The following is a 27,109-nucleotide window of genomic DNA, read 5'->3' on the forward strand; positions in this document are numbered from 1 at the left end:
ATGGGTGTTCTAAATGACAAGAGAGAGACCAGGTTACAAAACAATGGGTGTGTTCTAAATGACAGAGAAAGACCAGGTTACAAAACAATGGGTGTTCTAAATGACAGAGAGAGACCAGGTTACAAAACAATGGGTGTTCTAAATGACAAGAGAGAGACCAGGTTACAATACAATGGGTGTTCTAAATGACAGAGAGAGACCAGGTTACAAAACAATGGGTGTTCTAAATGACAGAGAGAGACCAGGTTACAAAACAATGGGTGTTCTAAATGACAAGAGAGAGACCAGGTTACAAAACAATGGGTGTGTTCTAAATGACAAGAGAGAGACCAGGTTACAAAACAATGGGGGTGATCTAAATGACAAGAGAGAGACCAGGTTACAAAACAATGGGTGTGTTCTAAATGACAAGAGAGAGACCAGGTTACAAAACAATGTGTGTGTTCTAAATGACAGAGAGAGACCAGGTTACAATACAATGGGTGTTCTAAATGACAAGAGAGAGACCAGGTTACAATACAATGGGTGTTCTAAATGACAGAGAGAGACCAGGTTACAATACAATGAGTGTGTTCTAAATGACAGAGAGAGACCAGGTTATAAAACAATGGTTAGTGTTCTAAATGACAGAGAGAGACCAGGTTACAATACAATGTGTGTGTTCTAAATGACAGAGAGAGACCAGGTTACAATACAATGTGTGTGTTCTAAATGACAGAGAGAGACCAGGTTACAATACAATGTGTGTGTTCTAAATGACAGAGAGAGACCAGGTTACAATACAATGGGTGTGTTCTAAATGACAGAGAGAGACCAGGTTACAATACAATGGGTGTGTTCTAAATGACAGAGAGAGACCAGGTTACAATACAATGTGTGTGTTCTAAATGACAGAGAGAGACCAGGTTATAAAACAATGGTTAGTGTTCTAAATGACAGAGAACAATGTGTGTGTTCTAAATGACAGAGAACAATGGGTGTTCTAAATGACAGAGAACAATGGGTGTTCTAAATGACAGAGAACAATGGGTGTTCTAAATGACAGAGAACAATGGGTGTGTTCTAAATGATCAAATCTAACCATTGTGCTCAATAACAATAAAGACAACAAATTAAAATGAAATGTTTTAAATGGATAGTTAGTTTACATTAGCGGCAGGACAACATAGAATATTTTATAGAGCCCTACAATATATTTTATAGAGCCCTACAATATATTTTATAGAGCCCTACAATATATTTTATAGAGCCCTACAATATATTTTACAGAGCCCTACAATATATTTTATAGATTATTTTATAGAGCCCTACAATATATTTTATAGATTATTTTATAGAGCCCTACAATATATTTTATAGATTATTTTATAGAGCCCTACAATATATTTTATAGAGCCCTACAATATATTTTATAGATTATTTTATAGAGCCCTACAATGTATTTTATAGAGCCCTACAATATATTTTATAGAGCCCTACAATGTATTTTATAGAGCCCTACAATGTATTTTATAGAGCCCTACAATATATTTTATAGAGCCCTACAATATATTTTATAGAGCCCTACAATATATTTTATAGAGCCCTACAATATATTTTATAGAGCCCTACAATATATTTTATAGATTATTTTATAGAGCCCTACAATGTATTTTATAGAGCCCTACAATATATTTTATAGAGCCCTACAATGTATTTTATAGAGCCCTACAATATATTTTATAGAGCCCTACAATATATTTTATAGAGCCCTACAATATATTTTATAGAGCCCTACAATATATTTTATAGAGCCCTACAATATATTTTATAGAGCCCTACAATATATTTTATAGAGCCCTACAATATATTTTATAGAGCCCTCCGTTTATTTAGAATATTTTATAGAGCCTTATAATATATTTTAAGGAACCCTACAATATATTTTATAGAGCCCTCCGTTTATTTAGAATATTTTATAGAGCCTTATAATATATTTTAAGGAACCCTACAATATATTTTATAGAATATTTTATAGAACCCTAGAATATATTTTAAAAAGCCCTACAATATATTTGATAAACATTTTATAATTCTAAGGTACTCACAGTGCTGGTGTCGTCCTCGTAGCTGGTGACCTGTTTGTAATGGGGCGACCCAGACAGAGCTCTCCAGGCCGTGAGGCCACACCGGGTTGCCCTGGCCGCATCATCAACACCCGACTCACAACCCCCCACCAGCAGCAACCTGACACACACACACACACACACCTTGTTTATCCCAGTACCAAACAATGACAAGGCTCCATCGTATCCTCTGGCTTAAGACACTGACAGAACAATGGAGGTAGGCTGTCTGTCTGTGCACTTACATAGACGCAAACATTTCCTGAATTCTCATTCTCCTGCACTGACCCGATTACCATTTTCTACTAAAACAAGGACTGGTCTTTTCTAACAGGATCTATCAGCTGCTTTGGAGACTAAATGGACTTGCTACAACATATACCTGGGTTGTCTCACCTGTCTTTATGAAGGTGCTGGGATCTATCAGCTGCTTTGGAGACTAAATGGACTTGCTACAACATATACCTGGGTTGTCTCACCTGTCTTTATGAAGGTGCTGGGATCTATCAGCTGCTTTGGAGACTAAATGGACTTGCTACAACATATACCTGGGTTGTCTCACCTGTCTTTATGAAGGTGCTGGGATCTATCAGCTGCTTTGGAGACTAAATGGACTTGCTACAACATCTACCTGGGTTGTCTCACCTGTCTTTATGAAGGTGCTGGGATCTATCAGCTGCTTTGGAGACTAAATGGACTTGCTACAACATATACCTGGGTTGTCTCACCTGTCTTTATGAAGGTGCTGGGATCTATCAGCTGCTTTGGAGACTAAATGGACTTGCTACAACATATACCTGGGTTGTCTCACCTGTCTTTATGAAGGTGCTGGGATCTATCAGCTGCTTTGGAGACTAAATGGACTTGCTACAACATCTACCTGGGTTGTCTCACCTGTCTTTATGAAGGTGCTGGGATCTATCAGCTGCTTTGGAGACTAAATGGACTTGCTACAACATCTACCTGGGTTGTCTCACCTGTCTTTATGAAGGTGCTGGGATCTATCAGCTGCTTTGGAGACTAAATGGACTTGCTACAACATCTACCTGGGTTGTCTCACCTGTCTTTATGAAGGTGCTGGGATCTATCAGCTGCTTTGGAGACTAAATGGACTTGCTACAACATCTACCTGGGTTGTCTCACCTGTCTTTATGAAGGTGAAAGCACTAACTGTGTCGCTCTGGATAAGACTCTGGATAAGACTCTGGATAAGACTCTGGATAAGACTCTGGATAAGACTCTGGATAAGACTCTGGATAAGACTCTGGATAAGACTCTGGATAAGACTCTGGATAAGACTGTTAAATGAGGAAAATAACATGTAACGTGGTGGGATCTTCTGAAACAGATGAAGAGGAGGAGGCGAGGAAAGGAGAGAGAAATGAAAGACACCCTGAAGCTGTGCGTCTTACCGGTGCCCAGGGTGGTATATGGCCGTGGTGATGCCGTGAGAGTAGAGGAAAGGAGAGAGAAATGAGAAACACCCTGAAGTTGTGGATCTTACCGGTGCCCAGGGTGGTATATCGCCGTGGTGATGCCATGAGAGTAGTGGGTGGAGAAACTGAAGCTGTGGTTCTTACCGGTGTCCAGGGTGGTATATCGCCGTGGTGATGCCATGAGAGTAGTGGGTGGAGAAACTGAAGCTGTGGTTCTTACCGGTGCCCAGGGTGGTATATCGCCGTGGTGATGCCATGAGAGTAGTGGGTGGAGAAACTGAAGCTGTGGTTCTTACCGGTGCCCAGGGTGGTATATCGCCGTGGTGATGCCATGAGAGTAGTGGGTGGAGAAACTGAAGCTGTGGTTCTTACCGGTGCCCAGGGTGGTATATCGCCGTGGTGATGCCATGAGAGTAGTGGGTGGAGAAACTGAAGCTGTGGTTCTCTTGGAAGCTCTGATTGGTCCCGACACTGAGAGGGGCAGGGACAAACACACAATTAAAAACTTTGAATAAGTATGTTAAGTTTACAAAAAAATATATATATAAATTGATTTGCTAGAACGATTTACACAACAGGTATCTTGATCGAGGAGGGAGTTGAATATCTCTGATGGAACGAAGAAGGTGGAGCTTGACAACTAGCCACTTAGCTAGCAAGTTAGCAAACCAAACGCACAGCTGGAGCCCTGAGCTGGAGATCATTTGACACATCTTAGACTTCTTACAGTTATATTTATACAGCAGTGACGTAGCACTCAGACCAGGCAGGGGGAGCCCCCAGTCCATTATACTGACAGTATTTCACTCAGACCAGGCAGGGGGAGCCCCCAGTCCATTATACTGACAGTATTTCACTCAGACCAGGCAGGGGGAGCCCCCAGTCCATTATACTGACAGTATTTCACTCAGACCAGACAGGGGGAGCCCCCAGTCCATTATACTGACAGTATTTCACTCAGACCAGGCAGGGGGAGCCCCCAGTCCATTATACTGACAGTATTTCACTCAGACCAGGCAGGGGAGCCCCCAGTCCATTATACTGACAGTATTTCACTCCAGACCAGGCAGGGGAGCCCCAGTCCATTATACTGACAGTATTTCACTCAGACCAGACAGGGGGAGCCCCAGTCCATTATACTGACAGTATTTCACTCCAGACCAGGCAGGGGAGCCCCAGTCCATTATACTGACAGTATTTCACTCCCAGACCAGGCAGGGGAGCCCCCAGTCCATTATATTGACAGTATTTCACTCCAGACCAGGCAGGGGAGCCCCAGTCCATTATACTGACAGTATTTCACTCAGACCAGGCAGGGGGAGCCCCCAGTCCATTATACTGACAGTATTTCACTCAGACCAGGCAGGGGGAGCCCCCAGTCCATTATACTGACAGTATTTCACTCAGACCAGGCAGGGGGAGCCCCCAGTCCATTATACTGACAGTATTTCACTCAGACCAGGCAGGGGGGAGCCCCAGTCCATTATACTGACAGTATTTCACTCAGACCAGGCAGGGGGAGCCCCCAGTCCATTATACTGACAGTATTTCACTCAGACCAGGCAGGGGGAGCCCCCAGTCCATTATACTGACAGTATTTCACTCAGACCAGGCAGGGGGAGCCCCCAGTCCATTATACTGACAGTATTTCACTCAGACCAGGCAGGGGGAGCCCCCAGTCCATTATACTGACAGTATTTCACTCAGACCAGGCAGCTTATCTCTCTAGTGGTGTGGGGGCTGTACTCAGCCTTGTCTCAGGGTGGTAAGTTGGTGGTATGTTGATATCTCTCTAGTGGTGTGGGGGCTGTACTTTGGCAATGTAGTAGGTTTATATCCAGCCTGGCTGGCCCAGTCCGAGTAGAGGACTGGTCACCCCTCAGAGCCTGGTTCCTCTCTACCCAGTACAGCCAGTAGAGGACTGGCCACCCCTCATAGCCTGGTTCCTCTCTACCCAGTACAGCCAGTAGAGGACTGGTCACCCCTCAGAGCCTGGTTCCTCTCTACCCAGTACAGCCAGTAGAGGATTGGCCACCCCTCAGAGCCTGGTTCCTCTCTACCCAGTACAGCCAGAAGAGGACTGGCCACCCCTCAGAGCCTGGTTCCTCTCTACCCAGTACAGCCAGTAGAGGACTGGTCACCCCTCAGAGCCTGGTTCCTCTCTACCCAGTACAGCCAGTAGAGGATTGGCCACCCCTCAGAGCCTGGTTCCTCTCTACCCAGTACAGCCAGAAGAGGACTGGCCACCCCTCAGAGCCTGGTTCCTCTCTACCCAGTACAGCCAGAAGAGGACTGGTCACCCCTCAGAGCCTGGTTCCTCTCTACCCAGTACAGCCAGAAGAGGACTGGCCACCCCACATAGCCTGGTTCCTCTCTAGGTTTCTTCCTAGGTTCTGGCCTTTCTAGGGAGTTTTTCCTAGCCACCGTGCTTCTACACCTGCATTACTTGCTGTTTGGTGTTTTAGGCTGGGTTTCTGTACAGCACTTTGCTGATGTAAAAAGGGCTTTATAAATTATATTATATATTTATAAATGTGATGGATTGATTCAAACAGTCCATATCGTTGAGACTAATGTTTGGCTACAACGCCGGATATATTTCTACTGAGAACAATTTCATGGATATTAATCGGGAGAATCTTCCCGGACATTAACATGCATGGACACTCACAAGATTTATCCATTCATGTTTGAAACCCAGAGAAAATGTAATCAGTCCACACACACGGAAAACTCAAGCAGAGGGGTGAAGATGACCATGAGCCAATACCTGACGAGGTAGCTCTTGAGCCCGCCCCCGTACGTGATGACGAGCAGCTCAGCGGACCACTGAGCACTGGCCGTGTACTCCAGGAAGATCAGGCCTGCTGCGGCGTAGCTGAAATCACCCGGGAAACTGGCCATCTAGGGAGGAGTTAGAGAGACCGGGGGGGAGAGAGAGAGAGAGAGAGAGAGAGAGAGACAGAGAGAGACAGAGAGAGAGAGAGAGAGAGAGAGAGACCGGGGGGGGGAGAGAGAGAGAGAGAGAGAGAGAGAGAGAGAGAGAGAGAGAGACCGGGGGAGAGAGAGAGAGAGAGACCGGGGGAGAGAGAGAGAGAGAGAGAGAGGGGGAGAGAGAGAGAGACCGGGGATCCATTTAACCTGCTCTTACATCGTCTTATTGATTTATACCATCTGATAAACGATGAGGATTTAACTACTTATCAAGACAACAAAGCTCACGAGCATCAAATACGTTGAAATATCAATACATAAATAACACTATAAGGGAAAGAGGAGAGAGACCGGGGGAGATAGAGGAGAGAGAGATACCGGGGGATAGAGGAGAGAGATACCGGGGGTAGAGGAGAGAGAGACCGGGGGATAGAGGGAGAGAGAGAGACCGGGGGATAGAGGAGAGAGCGAGACCGGGGGAATAGAGGAGAGAGATACCGGGGGAAGAGAGAGAGACCGGGGGATAGAGGAGAGAGAGACCGGGGGAATAGAGGAGAGAGAGAGACCGGGGGAATAGAGGAGAGAGAGATACCGGGGGAAGAGAGAGAGAGACCGGGGGAATAGAGGAGAGAGAGAGACCGGGGGAATAGAGGAGAGAGAGATACCGGGGGAATAGAGGAGAGAGAGATACCGGGGGAATAGAGAGAGAGAGATAAGGGGGAAGAGAGGGAGAGAGATACCGGGGGAAGAGAGGAGAGAGAGAGATACCGGGGGGAAGAGAGAGAGAGAGATACGGGGGAAGAGAGAGAGAGAGATACCGGGGGGAAGAGAGAGAGAGACCGGGGGATAGAGAGAGAGAGACCGGGGGAAGAGAGAGAGACCGGGGAAGAAGAGAGAGAGACCGGGGATAGAGGAGAGAGAGAGACCGGGGGAAGAGAGAGAGAGACCGGGGGAAGAGAGAGAGAGACCGGGGGAAAGAGAGAGAGAGACCGGGGGGGATAGAGGAGAGAGAGAGAGACTGCCCCCCTCTCCGGGAGCCCAGAGTCTGACTTCTCACTGTACCAGAACACCAGCCCTGTGTGTGTATGTGTGTGTGTGTATATGTATGTATGTGTATGTGTGTGTGTATATGTATGTGTGTGTGTGTGTGTGTATGTGTATGTGTGTGTGTATATGTATGTGTGTGTGTGTATGCTGTATGTATGTGTGTGTGTGTGTATGTATGCATGTGTGTGTGTGTATATGTATGTGTGTGTGTGTGTGTGTATTGCTGTGTATATGTGTATATGTGTTATATATGTGCATGTGTGCTTTGCATGTGTATACAAGGTGCGTGTGTGTGTATATGTGTGCGTGTGTGTGTATATGTGTGTACATATGTGTGTGTGTGTATGTGTGTGCGTGTATGTGTGTGTGTATATGTGTGTGCGTGTGTGTGTATTATGTGTGCGTGTGTATTGCATATGTGTGTGTGTGTGTATATGTGTGTGTGTGTGTGTATATGTGTGTGTGTGTGCGTATATGTGTGTGTGTGTGTATGTGTGTGTGTGTGTGTATATGTGTGTGTGTGTGTGTGTGTATATGTGTGTGTGTGTGTATATGTGTGTGTGTGTGTGTATATGTGTGTGTGTGTGTGTGTGTATATGTGTGTGTGTGTGTATATGTGTGTGTATGTATGTGTGTGTGTATGTGTGTGTGTATGTATATGTGTGTGTATGTATATGTGTGTGTATGTGTGTGTGTGTATGTGTGTGTATGTGTACATGTGTGTGTGTGTATATGTGTGTATATGTGTGTGTGTATGTGTGTGTGTGTGTGTATATGTGTGTGTGTGTATATGTGTGTGTGTGTGTGTATATGCGTGTGTGTATGTGTGTGTGTATATATGTGTGTGCGTATATGTGTGTGTGCGTGTGTATGTATGTGTGTATGTGTGTGTATATATGTGTGTGTGTATATGTGTGTGTGTGTGTGTGTATGTATGTGTGCGTTGGTAGGCATATGGTACAATGCATAAGATGGATATGTAAAGCTTTCTCATAAACGGCAGATAAAACACAACTTATATCAAGACATGAGGTGACATGATGCAACATGGTGGGGTGGCATGACATGTAAATGCATGACAAACAGATGCACAAAAAGGCACAGGCATACACACATGTGTGTGTACAAAGGTATGCAGTGGTGCAGGTGGTGGCACATGTGTAAAGGTGTGCACATATGTGTGTACAGGCAGGTGTGGCACACATGTGCATACATGTGTGTGGACATGCAAAACAGGCATGTGTGTAAGGTGAAGGCATATATAATAATAGTCAGAGGAGAAAAGTGCATATGGCATGTGTAAACATGTGTGGCAATATATGTGCAAGATATATGTACAGACAAGGGTGAGATAAGGCAATAGAAAGGTGGTGTATGGGACATGTGTGATGTGTAATATATCATACAAAGGCAGTGGCTGTGGAGATAATGCATACAAGCACATACATGTGCATGTGTGACATATGCATGTATGTGTGTGTAAATATAAGGTATGTAGATATGTGCATATACATACATGTATGGCACATACATGTGCACACATAAGGAAGACAGAGGAGAGGAGGCACACATAGCCAAACGCATACATGCACTGGCACATGGCATGTGGGACACATGTGTGTGGTGACACATGTGTGCAGGCAGGACAGGCATGCACATGCAAGAACTCTAACACCACAAAGATACATGTGTGACATATACAGATGTAAAAGACATATGTAGGTAATAATATCAAAATATCATGTACACATATGTATAAAGATATGTATATAAGATAGACATATGGTGCAGATATGGTGGTGGGGAGATATAAAACACATGTGCATGCAATATATGTAAGGCATGTGTGCATATATGCACACACATGTGCAGACATGCAGGCACATATATGTATTATATGTGCATATGCATGTGCATATGCATGTACATGTGTATGGTATAGAAGAGGTAGGTGTAGCATAGGCTGCAAGGTAACACATGCACACACATGCAAGTGTGCACAGCACGTACAGATCACATCGTCTGGGATGGTACGTGCGCATTACATGCGTACGTGCGGCATACGTACGTGCGTGCATTACGTGTACGTGCGTGTACGTATTACGTGCGTGCATATGTGTATACTTTTGCACAGCCAAATATCATATATATGTAAAAGGCAACGTAAAAAGACATGCACAGCTACAGAGGCAAAGGTATATGCGCAAGGCAGCAGCGTGGACACAGCGCGGCGCGGCAAAGTGGCACACACATGCAAAGTAAGAGTATGCACAGACATGTACACATGTGTGTGGCATATGGTGCATAAACAGGGCAGGACATGTATACGCGTGGCATGCAATATGCACACAGGCACACATGGCATGGCACAGATGGCATGCACATATGGCACATGCACATGCACATATGCACATATATGTAGACACGGTGGTGGTATAGAGGCACATACTGCACACACACATGCATGTGTGCATGGTAAAGGCACATAAGGCACATGGCAATAATAAAAAAAAGGCCACAACAGTAAACATGCATGCACATGTGGACACAACATATATGCACATATATAACATGGTGTGGCAAAGCAAAACAGGGAAATACACAGATGCACATGCATATAAAGGTATGCATGCATAGGCACAGGTAAGGTACAGCCATAAGGTACATAATACGTAACGCTGCACATGGTGGTGTTAAATAGAAACAGCAAACTAGGAAGTCGCCATATGTGGTGGTGGACACGTCGTATAAAATGCAGCACACGTACGTGCATGTGCATTACGTACGCGCGTGCGCATGCACACGTGCGCGCAGCACATGTGCAGGTGTGTGTACGCATACGTGCACGCATGTGTGTGTGCATGCTGCATGTGTACATGTGCGTGTGTGCATGCATGTGTGTGTGTGTGTGCATGTGCGTGCATGCGTGTGTACATGTGTGTGTATGTGCACATGTGTGCGTGTGTGCATGTATGTGTGCATGTGCGTGTGTGCGTGTACGTGATGTGCGTGTGTGTGCATGTGTGTGCATATGTGTGTGTACATGCATATGTGTGTGTGCGTGTATGTGTGTGTGTGCTGTATGTGCGTGTGCGTATGCGTGCGTACGTGCGTGTGTGCGTGTGTGTGCATATGTGTGCGTGTGTATGTGCGTACGTGCGCGTGTGTGCGTGCGTGCGCATACGTGCGTGCGTGTGCGTGTGCATGTGTGCGTGTGCGTGCGCGTGTGTGTGCGTGCGCATGTGCGTGCGTGTGTGTGTACGTGTGCATGCATGTGTGCGTATGCATACGTGCATGTACGTGCATGTGTGTGTGTGTATGTGTGTGTGCGTGTGCGTGTGTGTGTGCATATGTGTGTGCGTGTGTGCAGTGTGTGTGCATATGCTGTGTATGCGTGCATGCATACGTGCGTGCGTGTGTACGCATACGTGCGTGCATGTGCGTGCGTGTGCGCATGCAGTGTGTGCGTGCGTACGTGCGTGTGCATATGTGTGTGTGTGTGCGTGTATGTGTGCGTATGCATACGTGCGTGCGTGTGCATGTGCGTGCGTGCGCGTGCGTGCGTGCGTGCATGCAGTGCGTGCATGTGCGTGCGTATGTGTGCGTGCATGTGACGTATGTACGTGCGCATGTACGCATGGTGTGCGGTGCGTAGCGCATGTGCGTGCATATGCGGCAGTGTGCGTGCGTGCAGTATGCGTGTGTGCGTGCATGTGCATACGTGTGCGTGCGCATGCACAGTGCGTGTGTGCGTACGCATACGTGCGCATGTGCGCGTGCGTGCGCGTGGACGTGCGCGCATGTGTGCATGTGCATGCGTGCGCATTGCGCGTAGTATGTGTGCATGCATTGCGTGCAGTACATGCGCATATGCGTGCGTGCATGCACATACGTGCGTACGTGCAGTGCGTGTGTGCATGTGCAGTGCGTGCGCATTACGTGCGTGTGCATTACGTGCGTGCATGTGCAGTGCGTGCACATGTGCGTGTGCATACGTGCGTGCGTGCACGCATACGCGTGCATGCATGCACGTGCGTACGTGCGTGCACGCATACGTGTGCGTACGCGTGTGCGTGCACGTGCGTGTGTATATGTGTGTGTGTGTATATGTGTGTGTGTGTATATGTGTGTGTGTGTGTGTGTGTGTATGTGTGTGTATATATGTGTATGTGTGCGTATGAAAGAGTGTGTTTATGTGGTTACCGGGGGGATGACGAACAGTTCGCTGCCCATGAGGTCGAAGACGCGCACGGTACCGGTACTGTCGGCGTACGCCAGCAGGGCACAGTCATGGGACCACACCACCCTCCGCCACTGGGGACTGGGGTCCTTCGGTACTGTAACACACACACACACACACACACACACATTATTACACACACACATTATTACACACACACACATTATACCACACACTCATTATTACACACACACCATATCTCACACACACATTATTACACACACACTCATTATTACACACACACCATATCTCACACACACACCATATCTCACACACACACCATATCTCACACACACCATATCTCACACACACACCATATCTCACACACACATTATTACACACACACCATATCTCACACACACACACACATTATAACACACACACATTATTACACACACCATATCTCACACACACATTATTACACACACACCATATCTCACACACACACCATATCTCACACACACTCATTATTACACCATATCTCACACACACACCATATCTCACACACACACACACACATTATTACACACACACCATATCTCACACACACACCATATCTCACACACACACACACACATTATTACACACACACATTATTACACACACACATTATTACACACACACCATATCTCACACACACCATATCCTCACACACAATCCATATCCTCACACACAACATATCCTCACACACACCATATCACACACACACTACACACCACCATATCCTCACAATAATAACACACACACATTATAACACACATCATTATTACACACACACCATATCTCACACACACCATCTCACACACATTATAACACACACCATTATTACACACACACCATATCTCACACACACACACACACACACACACACACACATTACAACACACACTCATTATTACACACACACCATATCTCACACACACACACACACACACACACACATTATAACACACACTCATTATTACACACACACCATATCTCACACACACACCATATCTCACACACACATTATAACACACACTCATTATTACACACACACCATCTCACACACACACCATCTCACACACACACCATCTCACACACACACACACACATTATAACACACACTCATTATTACACACACACCATATCTCACACACACACCATATCTCACACACACATTATTACACACACACATTATTACACACACACATTATTACACACACACATTATTACACACACACTGACTAGGAAGTGTTCAGAATGATCACGTAACAGCCCAAGATGCATTGGGTGCCTGACTAGGAAGTGTTCAGAATGATCACGTAACAGCCCAGGATGCATTGGGTGCCTGACTAGGAAGTGTTCAGAATGATCACGTAACAGACCAAGATGCATTGGGTGCCTGACTAGGAAGTGTTCAGAATGATCACGTAACAGCCCAGGATGCATTGGGTGCCTGACTAGGAAGTGTTCAGAATGATCACGTAACAGCCCAGGATGCAACGGCACGCGGTCCTTCTTACTGTCCTCTGACTTAGAAGATGCTAGAATAACTGTCCACGTGTTCATCAGCCAACAAGACCAGTAAGAAACAGCAGTATCACCGTCCATCTACTATCCCCCATGGTAAATAAACCCCTTCTATTGGTCAGCTTGTTGAGAAAGAAATATTCCAAACGCACCGAGCTCTATACCAGGGGGTGTCAGAGGAACGCTCTTAAACCAGTCACGGATCAGGTCATAGACTTCTCTCTTCTCCCGCACGACAGGCGGTACCGGAGCTGAACTCTATACCAGGCGGTGTCAGAGGAACGCCCTTAAACCAGTCAAGGATCAGGTCATAGACTTCTCTCTGCTACCGCACGGCAAGCGGTACCGGCGCACCGGAGCTGATCTCTATACCAGGCGGTGTCAGAGGAACGCCCTTAAACCAGTCAAGGATCAGGTCATAGAATTCTCTCTGCTACCGCACGGCAGGCGGTACCGGCGCACCGGGGCTGAGCTCTATACCCGGCGGTGTCAGAGGAACGCCATTAAACCAGTCAAGGATCAGGTCATAGACTTCTCTCTGCTACCGCACGGCAGGCGGTACCGGAGCACCGGGTCTGGGACCAAAAGGCTCTAGGCTTCTACACCTAAACTGTACGACTGCTCAACAGTTCATCAAATGGCTACCCAGAATTGACACCCTTTTTTGGAGAGCCCACGGCAGACAGAGTACTGGAACAGGGTTGGAGAGCCCAGGGTATACAGAGTACTGGAACAGGGTTGGAGAGCCCAGGGTATACAGACTACTGGAACAGGGTAGGAGAGCCCATGGCATACAGAGTACTGGGTAGCTGAACAGGGTTGGAGAGCCCATGTTATACAGAGTACTGGGTAGCTGCAGGAACAGGGTTGGAGAGCCCATGGTATACAGAGTACTGGGTAGCTGCAGGAACAGGGTTGGAGAGCCCATGGTATACAGAGTACTGGGTAGCTGAACAGGGTTGGAGAGCCCATGGCATACAGAGTACTGGGTAGCTGCAGGAACAGGGTTGGAAGGCCCATGGTCTACAGAGTACTGGGTAGCTGAACAGGTTGGAGAGCCCATGGCATACAGAGTACTGGGTAGCTGCAGGAACAGGGTTGGAGAGCCCATGGCATACAGAGTGCTGGTAGCTGCAGAGAACAGGGTTGGAGAGCCCATGGTATACAGAGTACTGGGTAGCTGCAGGAACAGGGTTGGAGAGCCCATGGTATACAGAGTACTGGGTAGCTACAGGAACAGGGTTGGAGAGCCCATGGTCTACAGAGTACTGGGTAGCTACAGGAACAGGGTTGGAGAGCCCATGGCATACAGCTGCAGGAACACTGGGTAGTACTGGGTAGCTGCAGGAACAGGGTTGGAGAGCCCATGGCATACAGAGTGGGTAGCTACAGGAACAGTGTTGGAGGCCCATGGTCTGGCTGGGTAGCTACAGGAACACTGGGTAGCTACTGGGTAGCAGGAACAGGTTGGAGAGCCCATGGCATACAGAGTACTGGGTAGCTACAGGAACAGTGGGTTGGAGGCCTGGTAGCTACAGGCATGGAGAGTGAGTACTGGGTAGCTACAGGAACAGGGTTGGAGAGCCCATGGCATAGTGCTGAGCTACAGGAACAGGGTTGGAGGTCGCGCCAGTGGGTACTGGGTAGCTGGAACAGGGTTAAAGCCCATGGCATAGTGAGTACTGGGTATCTGAACCTATTGCAGATTCAGTCTTCCACCATAATTTGCAAATAAATTCATTAAAAATGAGATTTTCTGATTTTTGTTCTCATTTTGTCTGTCATAGTTGAAGTGTACCTATGATGAAAATTACAGGCCTCTCTCATCTTTTTAAGTGGGGGAACTTGCACAATTGGTGGCCGACTAAATACTTTTTTGCCCCACTGTAGGTATTTCTCAGTTACCGATATTAATACAACCGGAGGAGACGACCGGCCTCCAGTCGCTATTCCAGCACATCCAGGCGTCTTTCGTCCCACTGCCCCATTTGATAAATGACCCATTCCACATCTAAAACTCATTTTACATATTAGTAAAAATCAAGGTTAAATTGTGTGACGGGTGGAGGAAGATGGCTTTGATGTGAGAACAGCCTGAGGAACAGACTGCAAGTTCTGCAGCTCCTTTTCACATATGAATATCCTATAGTCAACGCAGCTCATGTGTTGACTTGTAAAAACACGTTGAGGTTTGTATCATTCACAACCAAAAAGTTACCCAATAAATCTACATCTAGTGTATAGGACCTGTTCCAAAAAGTTACCCAATAAATCTACATCTAGTGTATAGGACCTGTTCCAAAAAGTTACCCAATAAATCTACATCTAGTGTATAGGACCTGTTCCAAATGATCACTTTGACACTCGTTCCAGAATAGGAGAAATATCCTTTCCATTTTATTCAGCCAAATTCAATTATAGTAGTCTTACTCTAAATCATATAATATTTTTTTTTTTATTTAAAATGGCACAGGACTTAAGCATATCTTGTCTGCTAAATGAACTTGCCTACAGCCTAATAGCCTGATAACAGACTGAGTTCACCTACTGTATGTTCTGAAATACACTCTCTTCATATTGTGTTTCTTTACACCTGCCTAAAATAAATAATGGATTTATTGGGATGCTGTGGGCTATATTAACATGGATTTAGACTGTTCTAAATGCATCAAAAGATCCGCTTGGAGATAATAGACGTGTTTATGTTAATTAGCCGATCAATTAACCATGAGACAGGCAGTAACCCGCATGATATTTACCCAGATGATATAATCAGGATCTGGTCAGGACAACGAGGTACTAAAATGAACATAGAAATGTGTTATAGATCAGTCACTCTGATGGCAGGGTAGCCTAGTGGTTAGAGAGCGTTGGACTAGTAACCGGAAGGTTGCAAGTTCAAACCCCCAGAACTGACAAGGTACAAATCTGTCGTTCTGCCCCTGAACAGGCAGTTAACCCACTGTTCCTAGGCCGTCATTGAAAATAAGAATTTGTTCTTAACTGACTTCCCATGTTAAATAAAGGTAAAATAAAATTAAAATTAAATTAAAAAGCTAACTAAGAAGTGGTAGATCTGTTCTACGTAGGTTATTTCCACGCTTCCCGTTCTTATGTTCGGTCTTTGCGTCTTACTTTCGGTTTTGTACACAAGTTTTCAAAACAATACAATATTTTTGGTGATGGAAAATATATTTTCACGGCAGTTTAGATTGTATAATGATTCTCTATACTCTTGATATGTCACATAACTGAAATAAGAAAACGATTAGAATTTAAGCAACCAGAAAAATAGAGAAGTGATTAGTGTAATACCCAGCATGCTTTGCAACTACATTTTTTAAAACTTTAAGTTTGATCATTTAGCGGACCCTTTTATTCAGGGGGGGGGGGGGGGGGGGGGACTTCCGTCAGCGCATTCAACGAAGGTCGATAAACAACCATGGGGGAAAAAAAAGAAGTTAAAATAAAAAAACATAATAATTGTAATCGTCGTTAAAGTGGTTTGTCGGTTGGGCAACTTTCTACACGATGCCAGTTCTGAAACTCCTGAAAAGGCTTTGAACAAGACCAACAGGAGCATTAACGTTCCCTAGTGAATTCTCTGTTCAGCTATTGTTAATTTAAAAAAAATGTCAATGTGACACAGTGATTTCTTCATTAAGTTGTAGAGTGTTAGAAAATAGATTAAATGCATTCTTTGACGTTGGGAAACAAAAAGAAAAACGCTTTATTGCACCAAAAAAAAAGTTTAAGAAAATATATTTTTCTTAATTAAGTAGCAAAAGATTGAAAATATTGAGAGGTTTATGTAACAAACAAACATCGGAGTTAGAAAATGTATACTCACAGCTCAATCAACTTAATACGAACAATTTATTTCCATCTGTTTTAAGTTCAAGTCACTAATAAGTTGTGCATTTAATTAACAATGAGCTTAAAGTTCAATGTACTTAGTCAATTCTCCAGCTGATGCAACTCAAATCTGTTCCCACTTAAGAGTCACAGTGACTATTAGTTTGAGTAAGGACAACAAAACCACTTCCAGACGACTCTGATGTGGAGTTTACAGTGCGTGGTGTGTGTGGTTAGAAACAGGAAAAGGAAGCAGATTGGTGTGTGTGGTGTGGTGTGGTGTGGTGTGATGTGTGGTGTGGTGGTGTGTGTGATGTGTGTGTGATGTGGTGTGGTGTGTGGTGTGGTGTGTGGTGTGTGTGTGATGTGTGTGGTGTGTGTGTGATGTGTGTGTGTGGTTAGAAACAGGAAAAGGAAGCAGATTGGTGTGTGTGTGTGTGGTGTGTGTGTGGTGTGGTGTGGTGTGATGTGTGGTGTGTGGTGTGGTGGTGTGTGGTGTGTGTGATGTGTGTGTGGTGTGGTGTGGTGTGTGGTGGTGTGTGTGGTGTGTGGTGTGCGTGTGATGTGGTGTGCGTGTGAGGTGTGGTGTGGTGTGTGTGTGTGATGTGTGTGGTGTGTGTGGTGTGGTGTGTGTGTGGTGTGGTGTGTGTGTGATGTGTGTGGTGTGATGTGTGTGGTGTGTGTGTGGTGTGGTGTGTGTGTGATGTGTGTGGTGTGTGGTGTGTGTGGTTAGAAACAGGAAAAGGAAGCAGATTGGAGTTCAAAGCAGCATCACTCTGTTACCGAGGGAGAACAGCCATGTTACCGTCGCCTCACATTAGAACAACCGTTATTCCTGTAGGTTTTTAGAACTTGCCAGCGAAGCATTACGGACTCTAAACGATAATGTAATGGCATAGAATAAATGAAAATACTATAATATAAGACCTCCCATCTACCAGAAGATTAGCGTCACTGCTACCGGCAACACAAAGCAGGTAGATGAGCGCAGACACACGCAGACGTTCTGGATCCCCCGTCAGAGAGGAGCAGGAGCAGAGGGGGAGCAGAGAGGGGGGAGCGGCAGGAGCAGAGAGGGGGGAGCAGAGAGGGGGAGTGGCAGGAGCAGAGAGGGGAGTGGCAGGAGCAGAGAGGGGGAGCAGAGGGGGAGTGGCAGGGCAGAGAGGGGGGCGGCAGAGCAGAGGGGGGAGCAGGAGAGTGGCAGGAGCAGAGAGGGGGAGCAGAGAGGGGGAGTGGCAGGAGCAGAGAGGGGGAGCGGCAGGAGCAGAGAGGGGGGAGCAGAGAGGGGGAGTGGCAGGAGCAGAGAGGGGGGAGCAGAGAGGGGGAGTGGCAGGAGCAGAGAGGGGGAGCGGCAGGAGCAGAGGGGAGAGCGGCAGGAGCAGAGAGGGGGGGAGCGGCAGGAGCAGAGAGGGGGGGGAGGCGGGAAATATGCTAATGAATTCCGTTCATGTCTGATGACTAACTCAGACAGTCAGTCCTTACTAAGGTCAACGCATTTCTGAATATTGTTTTTCGAGGGGATGGCCCCGAGGGGCCCTAACGATAATATCTGGAGCAGAATAAAGCTCTCCGCATCCTGCAGTGATAATTCACCATCTTCATCTAAGGTTTTCCTCTGTGGATGATCACCATGAAGTCTTGGTCCATCAGCCGCCTACGTAAATTAGGCAGACTAATGAATGTCTCTCGCTCTCACCAACGTGATTGGTTCCTGACGAGGACCGTTGTCACTCACTTTTAGCGTCACAGTCTGGCCCCGACATCCTAGGAAATTAAACCCGAGGAAATCGTTTGGTAGCGTGGAAATATGTGAATGACAAAAAGGGGAATGGACTTCATTCAGTCAGACAGACACCAGGGGCCTTCAGAAAGTATTCAGACCCCAGCCTTCTTCCAAAATGTATTAAATAATTATCTTTATCGACACACAATACCTCATAATGACAAAGCTAAAACTTGTTTTTGTAATGTTGGCTAATTAAAAAAAATCTGAAATACTTCAGAATTCAGACCCTTTACTCAGTACTTTGTTGAAGCACCTTTGGCAGCGATTACAGCCTCAAGTCTTCTTGGGTATGACGCTACAAGCTTGGCACACCTGTATTTGGGGAGTTTCTCCCGTTCTTCTCTGCAGATCCTCTCAAGCTCTGTTATGTTAGATGGGGAGCGTCGCTGCACAGATATATTCAGGTCTCTCCAGAGATGTTTGATCGGGTTCAAGTTGGGGCTCTGGCTGGGCCACTCAAGGACATTCAGAGACTTGTCCCGAAACCACTCCTGCGTTGTCTTGGCTGTGTGTTTAGGGTCGTTGTCCTGTTGGAAGGTGAACCTTCACCCCAGTCTGAGGTCCTGACCGCTCTGAAGCAGGTTTTCATCAAGGATCTCTCTGTACTTCACTCCGTTCATCTTTGCCTCGATCCTGATTAGTCTCCCAGTCTGCTCTGTCAGAGTGACCATTGGGATCTTGGTCACCTCCCTGACCAAGGCCCTTCTCCCCGATTGCTCAGTTTGGCCGGGCGGCCAGCTCTAGGAAGAGTCTTGGTGGTTCCAAACTTCTTCCATTTAAGAATGATGGAGACCACTGTGTTCTTGGGGACCTTCAATGCTGCAGAAATGTTTTGGTACCCTTCCCCAGATCTGTGCCTCGACACAATCCTGTCTCGGAGCTCTACGGACAATTCCTTCCACCTCACGGCTTGGTTTTTGCTCTGACTTTATATGATCAATGGAAACAGGATGCGCCTGATCTACATTTTGAGTCTCATAGTAAAGGTAAAGGGTCTGAATACTTATGTAAATATGGTTTATATTTTTAAATAAATTTGAATAATAAATAATAATGGTTTTCGCTTTGTCATTATGGGGTATTGTGATGTCATTATGGGGTATTGCGATGTCATTATGGGGTATTGTGATGTCATTATGGGGTATTGTGATGTCATTATGGGGTATTGTAATGTCATTATGGGGTATTGTGATGTCATTATGGGGTATTGTGATGTCATTATGGGGTATTGTGATGTCATTATGGGGTATTGTGTGTAGATTGCTGATATACATGTTTTTTTGTATCCATGTTAGAAATGTAATGTATCAATATTTGGAAAAAGTGAAGGGGTCTGAATACTTTCTGAACACACTGTATAAACTAGTCAACACTTGCTGTTTTAGTTGTCAAAGCACAGTAAATAGTCGACTATGAGCCACTAATGGGCGTGGCTGGCTATGTGAAACACGCCAAAGAAAAATGGGGGCAGAAATCAATAATTAGGCTGAGAGGATTTCCACCAAAATCATCCTGAGGCTCCTCTGTGTAGAGAAATTAGACCAACCCAATACAGCGCACACAATTTGTACCAGGAGGCGGGACAGACAGCAGACTGCGTCTCCTTGTAGTCGCTGGCTTTGTGACAGACAGGCGCCTGTCCTACCAATAGATCACTAGGAGATGCATATCGTTCATCCTAGCGGGAGAGGGCTCAACGGACTAGCCAATTGTACCAGGAGGCGGGACAGACAGCAGACTGCGTCTCCTTGTAGTCGCTGGCTTTGTGACAGACAGGCGCCTGTCCTACCAATAGATCACTAGGAGATGCATATCGTTCATCCTAGCGGGAGAGGGCTCAACGGACTAGCCTAACTTTGAAATGAAAAGTAGCGTAGTCAATATGAAGTGGAATGGAAAACACTGCTCTCATTGGCTAATGCTGATCACCTTTCCATCTCACACTACAAGAGCCAATAAAAACCTGGGAAAGACGGGATGGGTGGCGTCTTTGACCCGCTCACATTAAAAGGGGCGTGGCTTAGCAAGACGGAACATACAGAACTTTGTCAGAATCATCAGATACACAACATCCAATGTGCTGTGAATCACTATGTCTATGAGTAGTGAGTGATCCCAGGGTGCTCTATGAGTAGTGATCCCAGGGTGCTTTATGAGTAGTGAGTAGTGATCCCAGGGTGCTTTATGAGTAGTGAGTAGTGGTCCCAGGGTGCTTTATGAGTAGTGAGTAGTGGTCCCAGGGTGCTTTATGAGTAGTGAGTAGTGGTCCCAGGGTGCTCTATGAGTAGTGAGTAGTGGTCCCAGGGTGCTCTATGAGTAGTGAGTAGTGGTCCCAGGGTGCTCTATGAGTAGTGAGTAGTGGTCCCAGGGTGCTCTATGAGTAGTGAGTGATCCCAGGGTGCTCTATGAGTAGTGAGTGATCCCAGGGTGCTCTATGAGTAGTGAGTAGTGATCCCAGGGTGCTCTATGAGTAGTGAGTAGTGATCCCAGGGTGCTCTATGAGTAGTGAGTAGTGATCCCAGGGTGCTCTATGAGTAGTGAGTGATCCCAGGGTGCTCTATGAGTAGTGAGTGATCCCAGGGTGCTTTATGAGTAGTGAGTAGTGATCCCAGGGTGCTTTATGAGTAGTGAGTAGTGATCCCAGGGTGCTTTATGAGTAGTGAGTGATCCTAGGGTGCTTTATGAGTAGTGAGTGATCCTAGGGTGCTTTATGAGTAGTGAGTGATCCCAGGGTGCTCTATGAGTAGTGAGTGATCCTAGGGTGCTTTATGAGTAGTGAGTAGTGATCCCAGGGTGCTTTATGAGTAGTGAGTAGTGATCCCAGGGTGCTTTATGAGTAGTGAGTAGTGATCCCAGGGTGCTTTATGAGTAGTGAGTGATCCCAGGGTGCTTTATGAGTAGTGAGTAGTGATCCCAGGGTGCTTTATGAGTAGTGAGTAGTGATCCCAGGGTGCTTTATGAGTAGTGAGTGATCCTAGGGTGCTTTATGAGTAGTGAGTGATCCCAGGGTGCTTTATGAGTAGTGAGGAGTGATCCCAGGGTGCTTTATGAGTAGTGATCCCAGGGTGCTCTATGAGTAGTGAGTGATCCCAGGGTGCTTTATGAGTAGTGAGTGATCCCAGGGTGCTTTATGAGTAGTGAGTAGTGATCCCAGGGTGCTTTATGAGTAGTGAGTAGTGATCCCAGGGTGCTTTATGAGTAGTGAGTAGTGATCCCAGGGTGCTTTATGAGTAGTGAGTGATCCCAGGGTGCTTTATGAGTAGTGATCCCAGGGTGCTTTATGAGTAGTGAGTAGTGATCCCGGGGTGCTCTATGAGTAGTGAGTAGTGATCCCGGGGTGCTCTATGAGTAGTGAGTGATCCCAGGGTGCTCTATGAGTAGTGAGTGATCCCAGGGTGCTTTATGAGTAGTGAGTAGTGATCCCGGGGTGCTCTATGAGTAGTGAGTAGTGATCCCGGGGTGCTCTATGAGTAGTGAGTGATCCCAGGGTGCTCTATGAGTAGTGAGTGATCCCAGGGTGCTTTATGATTAGTGAGTGATCCCAGGGTGCTCTATGAGTAGTGAGTGATCCCAGGGTGCTCTATGAGTAGTGAGTGATCCCAGGGTGCTCTATGAGTAGTGAGTGATCCCAGGGTGCTCTATGAGTAGTGAGTGATCCCAGGGTGGCAACACATACATTCTAAGTGATTTCAATGGGGTCTTTCTCCATTCTGATTGGTTTATATAGTGTTCAACCCCCCCAAAAAAAAAAATTGCACTCATTTCAGATCATTTCCATACTGCACGACAAAAACAATCTAGGCCTTATTTTGGAACCAAATGTTGCAAATAGTGATTTGAATTACAATTTAGAGCAAAACACTTTGGTGAACTAGTGGAATCATGGAGGTAGATTCTAGGTTATTCTAATTATATAGCTAGAGTATAACAGTGGGCACTTTGAATACAGTGTAGTTTCACATGACAACAAATGAAAATGCCAGGGAAGAGTTATTGTGACAGGGTAGGAACCAAAGTGTTGGTAAGTGTTTCGTAGCATCACGTATTCCTCTTTGATTTAGAAGATACTTACCCTGACACTTCCCAATGACAGAACCAAAGTCATCCCTCGCAGACCTGGTGGGGGGAAAAACAGAGAATAGAAAATACACAAACGTTCTGCATGTCACCTTAAAAAGGTCAAATGGACCTCTGTGTATTACGGATAGTCATACACAGCACCCTGCTGACTGGGAGGGTTTCTACTGAATAGACAGAACATCTGATAAACTAAAATGACACAAATGTAAAAAAAAGTTAAGAACGGACACACTATCTCACATCATTACCTGATCTCCACACACTGGTCCTGAACCACAGCCAGCAACTTCCCATTACTGGAGAGAGAGAGAGGAGAGATTTAGGATTTCTAACCCCTAGGCTACCTGGGACGGCAGGTAACCTAGTGGTTTAGAGCGTTGGACTAGTAACTGAAAGGTCTAAGATCGAATCCCCGAGCAGACAAGGTAAAAATCTGTCGTTCTGCCCCTGAACAGGGCAGTTAATCCACTGTTCCTAGGCCAGTTAACCCACTGTTCCTAGGCCAGTTAACCCACTGTTCCTAGGCCAGTTAACCCACTGTTCCTAGGCCGTCACTGTAACTAAGAATGTGTTCTTAACGGACTTGCCTAGTTAAATAAAAGGTTAAAAATAAATAAAAAAATAATTTAAATCATAAAACAAAGTAAATCTGGCTAAATTAAGCCTGATGGCCGTCGAGGTCAAAATAAAAGGTCAAATAAACATAAACAAAGGTCAGAGGTTGAATTCATATGAATGTATGAAGGGCCTGGAGTGGTGCCTGCGTGTGTACTGTAATATATACCTTGCTAGCACCAGTTGCCAGTTGATCAGCTTGTTTGCCAGTCGGACCAGGCCAGGAGGTAGAGAGGAGCTAGAGGGACTGGTTCAAGATCACAGATACATCAGTCAGCTGTTACAAACCACAACAAGAGGACCAACACAACAGCATAAACATTAGTAAAAGTCAATTTGACAAAAAACTATATACGGTTTTACGAAGCTGGAAAGAGTTTCAGGCTACAGGGGTAAATAGTAATGAAATAGTTGATGAGTTTCGATGTGAGTAATATAAAGAGCTTACCTGTACCACAGGTAATGCAGGATGAACCTAAAAGGTCCTACAACAGACATGGAGAAGACATGGTGAGGGGTGGCTAGGATCATACATGTTGAAGTCCTGGTGTGTTCCAGCACATTGGTAATGTTCAGTTACTACCCAAATGGTGCCCCGTAGGGGCGTCGCGCCAACCCCGTCAGAATGAATTAAATAGGCCTTCATTCATTTATTTAACTTTATTTTCATTGCAGATAAACCTCTCCTAATAGCGGTAGTGTTTCCCAGAGGTGGAACCAAGTCATGTGACGTGGAACCAAGTCATGTGACGTGGGACCAAGTCATGTGACTCGAGTCCACACCTCTGGTGTTTATTAATGATGATAAGCAGCTCACTTAGTCTATTAAACATTCTCCTCTTTCCAACTTCAAGTTTAAACCCGGGCAGCTAACCCGCTAGATTACCACCCCGGGCGGCTAACCCGCTAGATTACCACCCCGGGCGGCTAACCCGCTAGATTACCACCCAGGGCGGCTAACCCGCTAGATTACCACCCCGGGCGGCGAGCCCGCTAGATTTACCACCCCGGGCGGCGAGCCAGCTAGATTTACCACCCCGGGCGGCTAACCCGCTAGATTACCACCCCGGGCGGCTAACCCGCTACATTACCACCCCGGGCGGCTAACCCGCTAGATTACCACCCCGGGCGGCGAGCCCGCTAGATTACCACCCCGGGCGGCTAACCCGCTAGATTACCACCCCGGGCGGCGAGCCCGCTACATTAACACCCCGGGCGGCTAACCCGCTAGATTACCACCCCGGGCGGCTAACCCGCTAGATTACCACCCCGGGCGGCGAGCCCGCTAGATTACCACCCCGGGCGGCTAACCCGCTAGATTACCACCCCGGGCGGCTAACCCGCTAGATTACCACCCCGGGCGGCGAGCCCGCTACATTACCACCCCGGGCGGCTAACCCGCTAGATTACCACCCCGGGCGGCGAGCCCGCTAGATTACCACCCCGGGCGGCTAACCCGCTAGATTACCACCCCGGGCGGCGAGCCCGCTACATTACCACCCCGGGCGGCTAACCCGCTAGATTACCACCCCGGGCGGCGAGCCCGCTAGATTACCACTACCACTTTTTCCTCATGGAAAATTAGCATTCGTTTTATCTTACCTCTTGAGATGGGAAAACAACGTGTCGTATTAAAGTTGAACATGTGCTCTTTAAGACAGAATGTCAAAATGAGGTGAAAATAAAAATAAATATATAATTTAATACCAAGTTACACTTCTCAAACCGAGTAGGTGTAACGACCCAGCGGGCTCTGGTCAAACGTAATGCACGAGGGGAATACAGGGTGACTTGGGAGGCAACCTTGGCTTGCTTCCAATACGATCATTATTTTCTTAACATGAATTTAAAAAGGGATACAGTATGAGAAACCAGATCAGCGAGGGACAAAGATGCCTCGAGGATCCCGTCTTACCTGTCACAGCCTTGGCAATAACAGATGAACTGTGCTCCTTGTTGCCTCGCAACTGCAAATGGCAGAGAGTGACAGACTGTTATTTACCTTTCTATACAAACCCTGAATTACAGTGTGATTGGGAACCAACCAATTTACACCAGTGTGATGATACTAGGGCCAAAACATCTTCCCTGGACAAAGTACAGAATATGGTAACGTCAAGACACCTAACTTAGCATCATCAACAAATTCACAACATACTAGTTAGCCAACGTTTGGAAAGTAAAAACAAAAATATCAAAATACACCTCAACGCTGAAGTTAAACTCCTTTATTCTATAGATTTGTTTACGGTGACTGAATATTTAACTGTACGTAATGTTGATTCAATGCCAATTCATAACGTGTTATCAGCCATGACTGAGTGGAAGATGTGTTGCTACGTGGCTAACCGTTACTAGCTAACGTTAGCGAACCTTGCAGGGTGAGCAATCACTTCAACTTGACATTTCCGTCTATATGTTATTAACAATGAACCGAATCCTTTTTTTTTGTACAAACCTGAGTGTCGGTCTCGGGTGGCCATTCCGTATTTATCAGTAAATCATACAAAATGTTCTCATCTTCCACGTCAATGTTACTATCATCAGCCATGTTTACGTGGATAGTTGATCCAAACTCTGTCACAAACTACGGAATAGAGGATGGTACAAAAAAGAGGACTGTTTAACGAAACGCGGTTTACATTTCGGCATTAAGGCGGTTTTACCAAAGACTATTATAACTAACCCAAGATAGAACAGTCGTTTCCAATGAGAGAAAATGAATCATAGTGGGCAGAACAAGCAAGTAAGAAATGTAGTCCACTCTGTTTGTTACATATTCTAGTTCTGGAAACAGAAAACTGAATTTCAGATGAAATGTTTGATTGAAGAGAATATTTGCAGAATTTCGGCCAAAATCCTTCTCGGGCATCTTCTCCCACTGCCGGTCACTGGGCTTCCTCTCATCACCATATTTGGTAGTGAGCGGAAATTCTTCACATTTTTACATCGGGTGAAAAATCAGTCTAATTGTTCCATCTGTGTTTTTTTTTTTTACCAAGGCAGAGTTACAATTAATCTAATTATACACTGATTCATAAGACGTGTCAATGTTTTTAATATATGTGCCTCATATAAATGATAATGACCTAAAAGGATAATGTTTTAAAAGTACTCGCCCTATGGAAACTACATTAAAAAGCCTAAATAAACCATTCAGAGGAGCTACTACCGGTTCAAAAGATGCAGCAAAATGTCAGATTTACAGATGTACATTTACAAACAAAACACCACATTTCATTACCTTGCAAAAAGAAACAAAAAGAAACTGAACTATATTTTAAGACAATTAAATACTCTGCCTCTGTTTATATTATAAATATGTGTATGACCCTTGTGTACTGTGATGTTGTCCTCACATAGCAAAGCTGCAGGCTAAAGTTAAATCTAGACTTGGTTTCCTCTATCGTAATCGCTCCTCTTTCACCCCAGCTGCCAAACTAACCCTGATTCAGATGACCATCCTGCTAGATTACGGAGACGTAATTTATAGATCGGC

General features: G+C 45.8%; 1 protein-coding gene across 1 annotated transcript in view; it reads right to left on the bottom strand.

The window, feature by feature from the left end:
• nbas (NBAS subunit of NRZ tethering complex) overlaps window positions 1-26,192 on the bottom strand; it is a 337,178-nt gene extending 310,986 nt beyond the window's left edge. Inside the window, 10 exon segments of the mRNA XM_065026122.1 lie at window positions 2,088-2,226; window positions 3,914-4,012; window positions 6,312-6,445; window positions 11,726-11,859; window positions 22,988-23,031; window positions 23,244-23,291; window positions 23,780-23,857; window positions 24,059-24,095; window positions 25,526-25,577; window positions 26,069-26,192. Coding sequence (XP_064882194.1) covers window positions 2,088-2,226; window positions 3,914-4,012; window positions 6,312-6,445; window positions 11,726-11,859; window positions 22,988-23,031; window positions 23,244-23,291; window positions 23,780-23,857; window positions 24,059-24,095; window positions 25,526-25,577; window positions 26,069-26,161 — 858 coding nt within the window. The 5' untranslated portion in view covers window positions 26,162-26,192.
• Window positions 26,193-27,109: the final 917 nt, after the last annotated feature.

The sequence above is a fragment of the Oncorhynchus nerka genome, linkage group LG13 (assembly GCF_034236695.1).
Source record: "Oncorhynchus nerka isolate Pitt River linkage group LG13, Oner_Uvic_2.0, whole genome shotgun sequence".
NCBI classification, from domain to species: Eukaryota; Metazoa; Chordata; class Actinopteri; order Salmoniformes; family Salmonidae; genus Oncorhynchus; species Oncorhynchus nerka.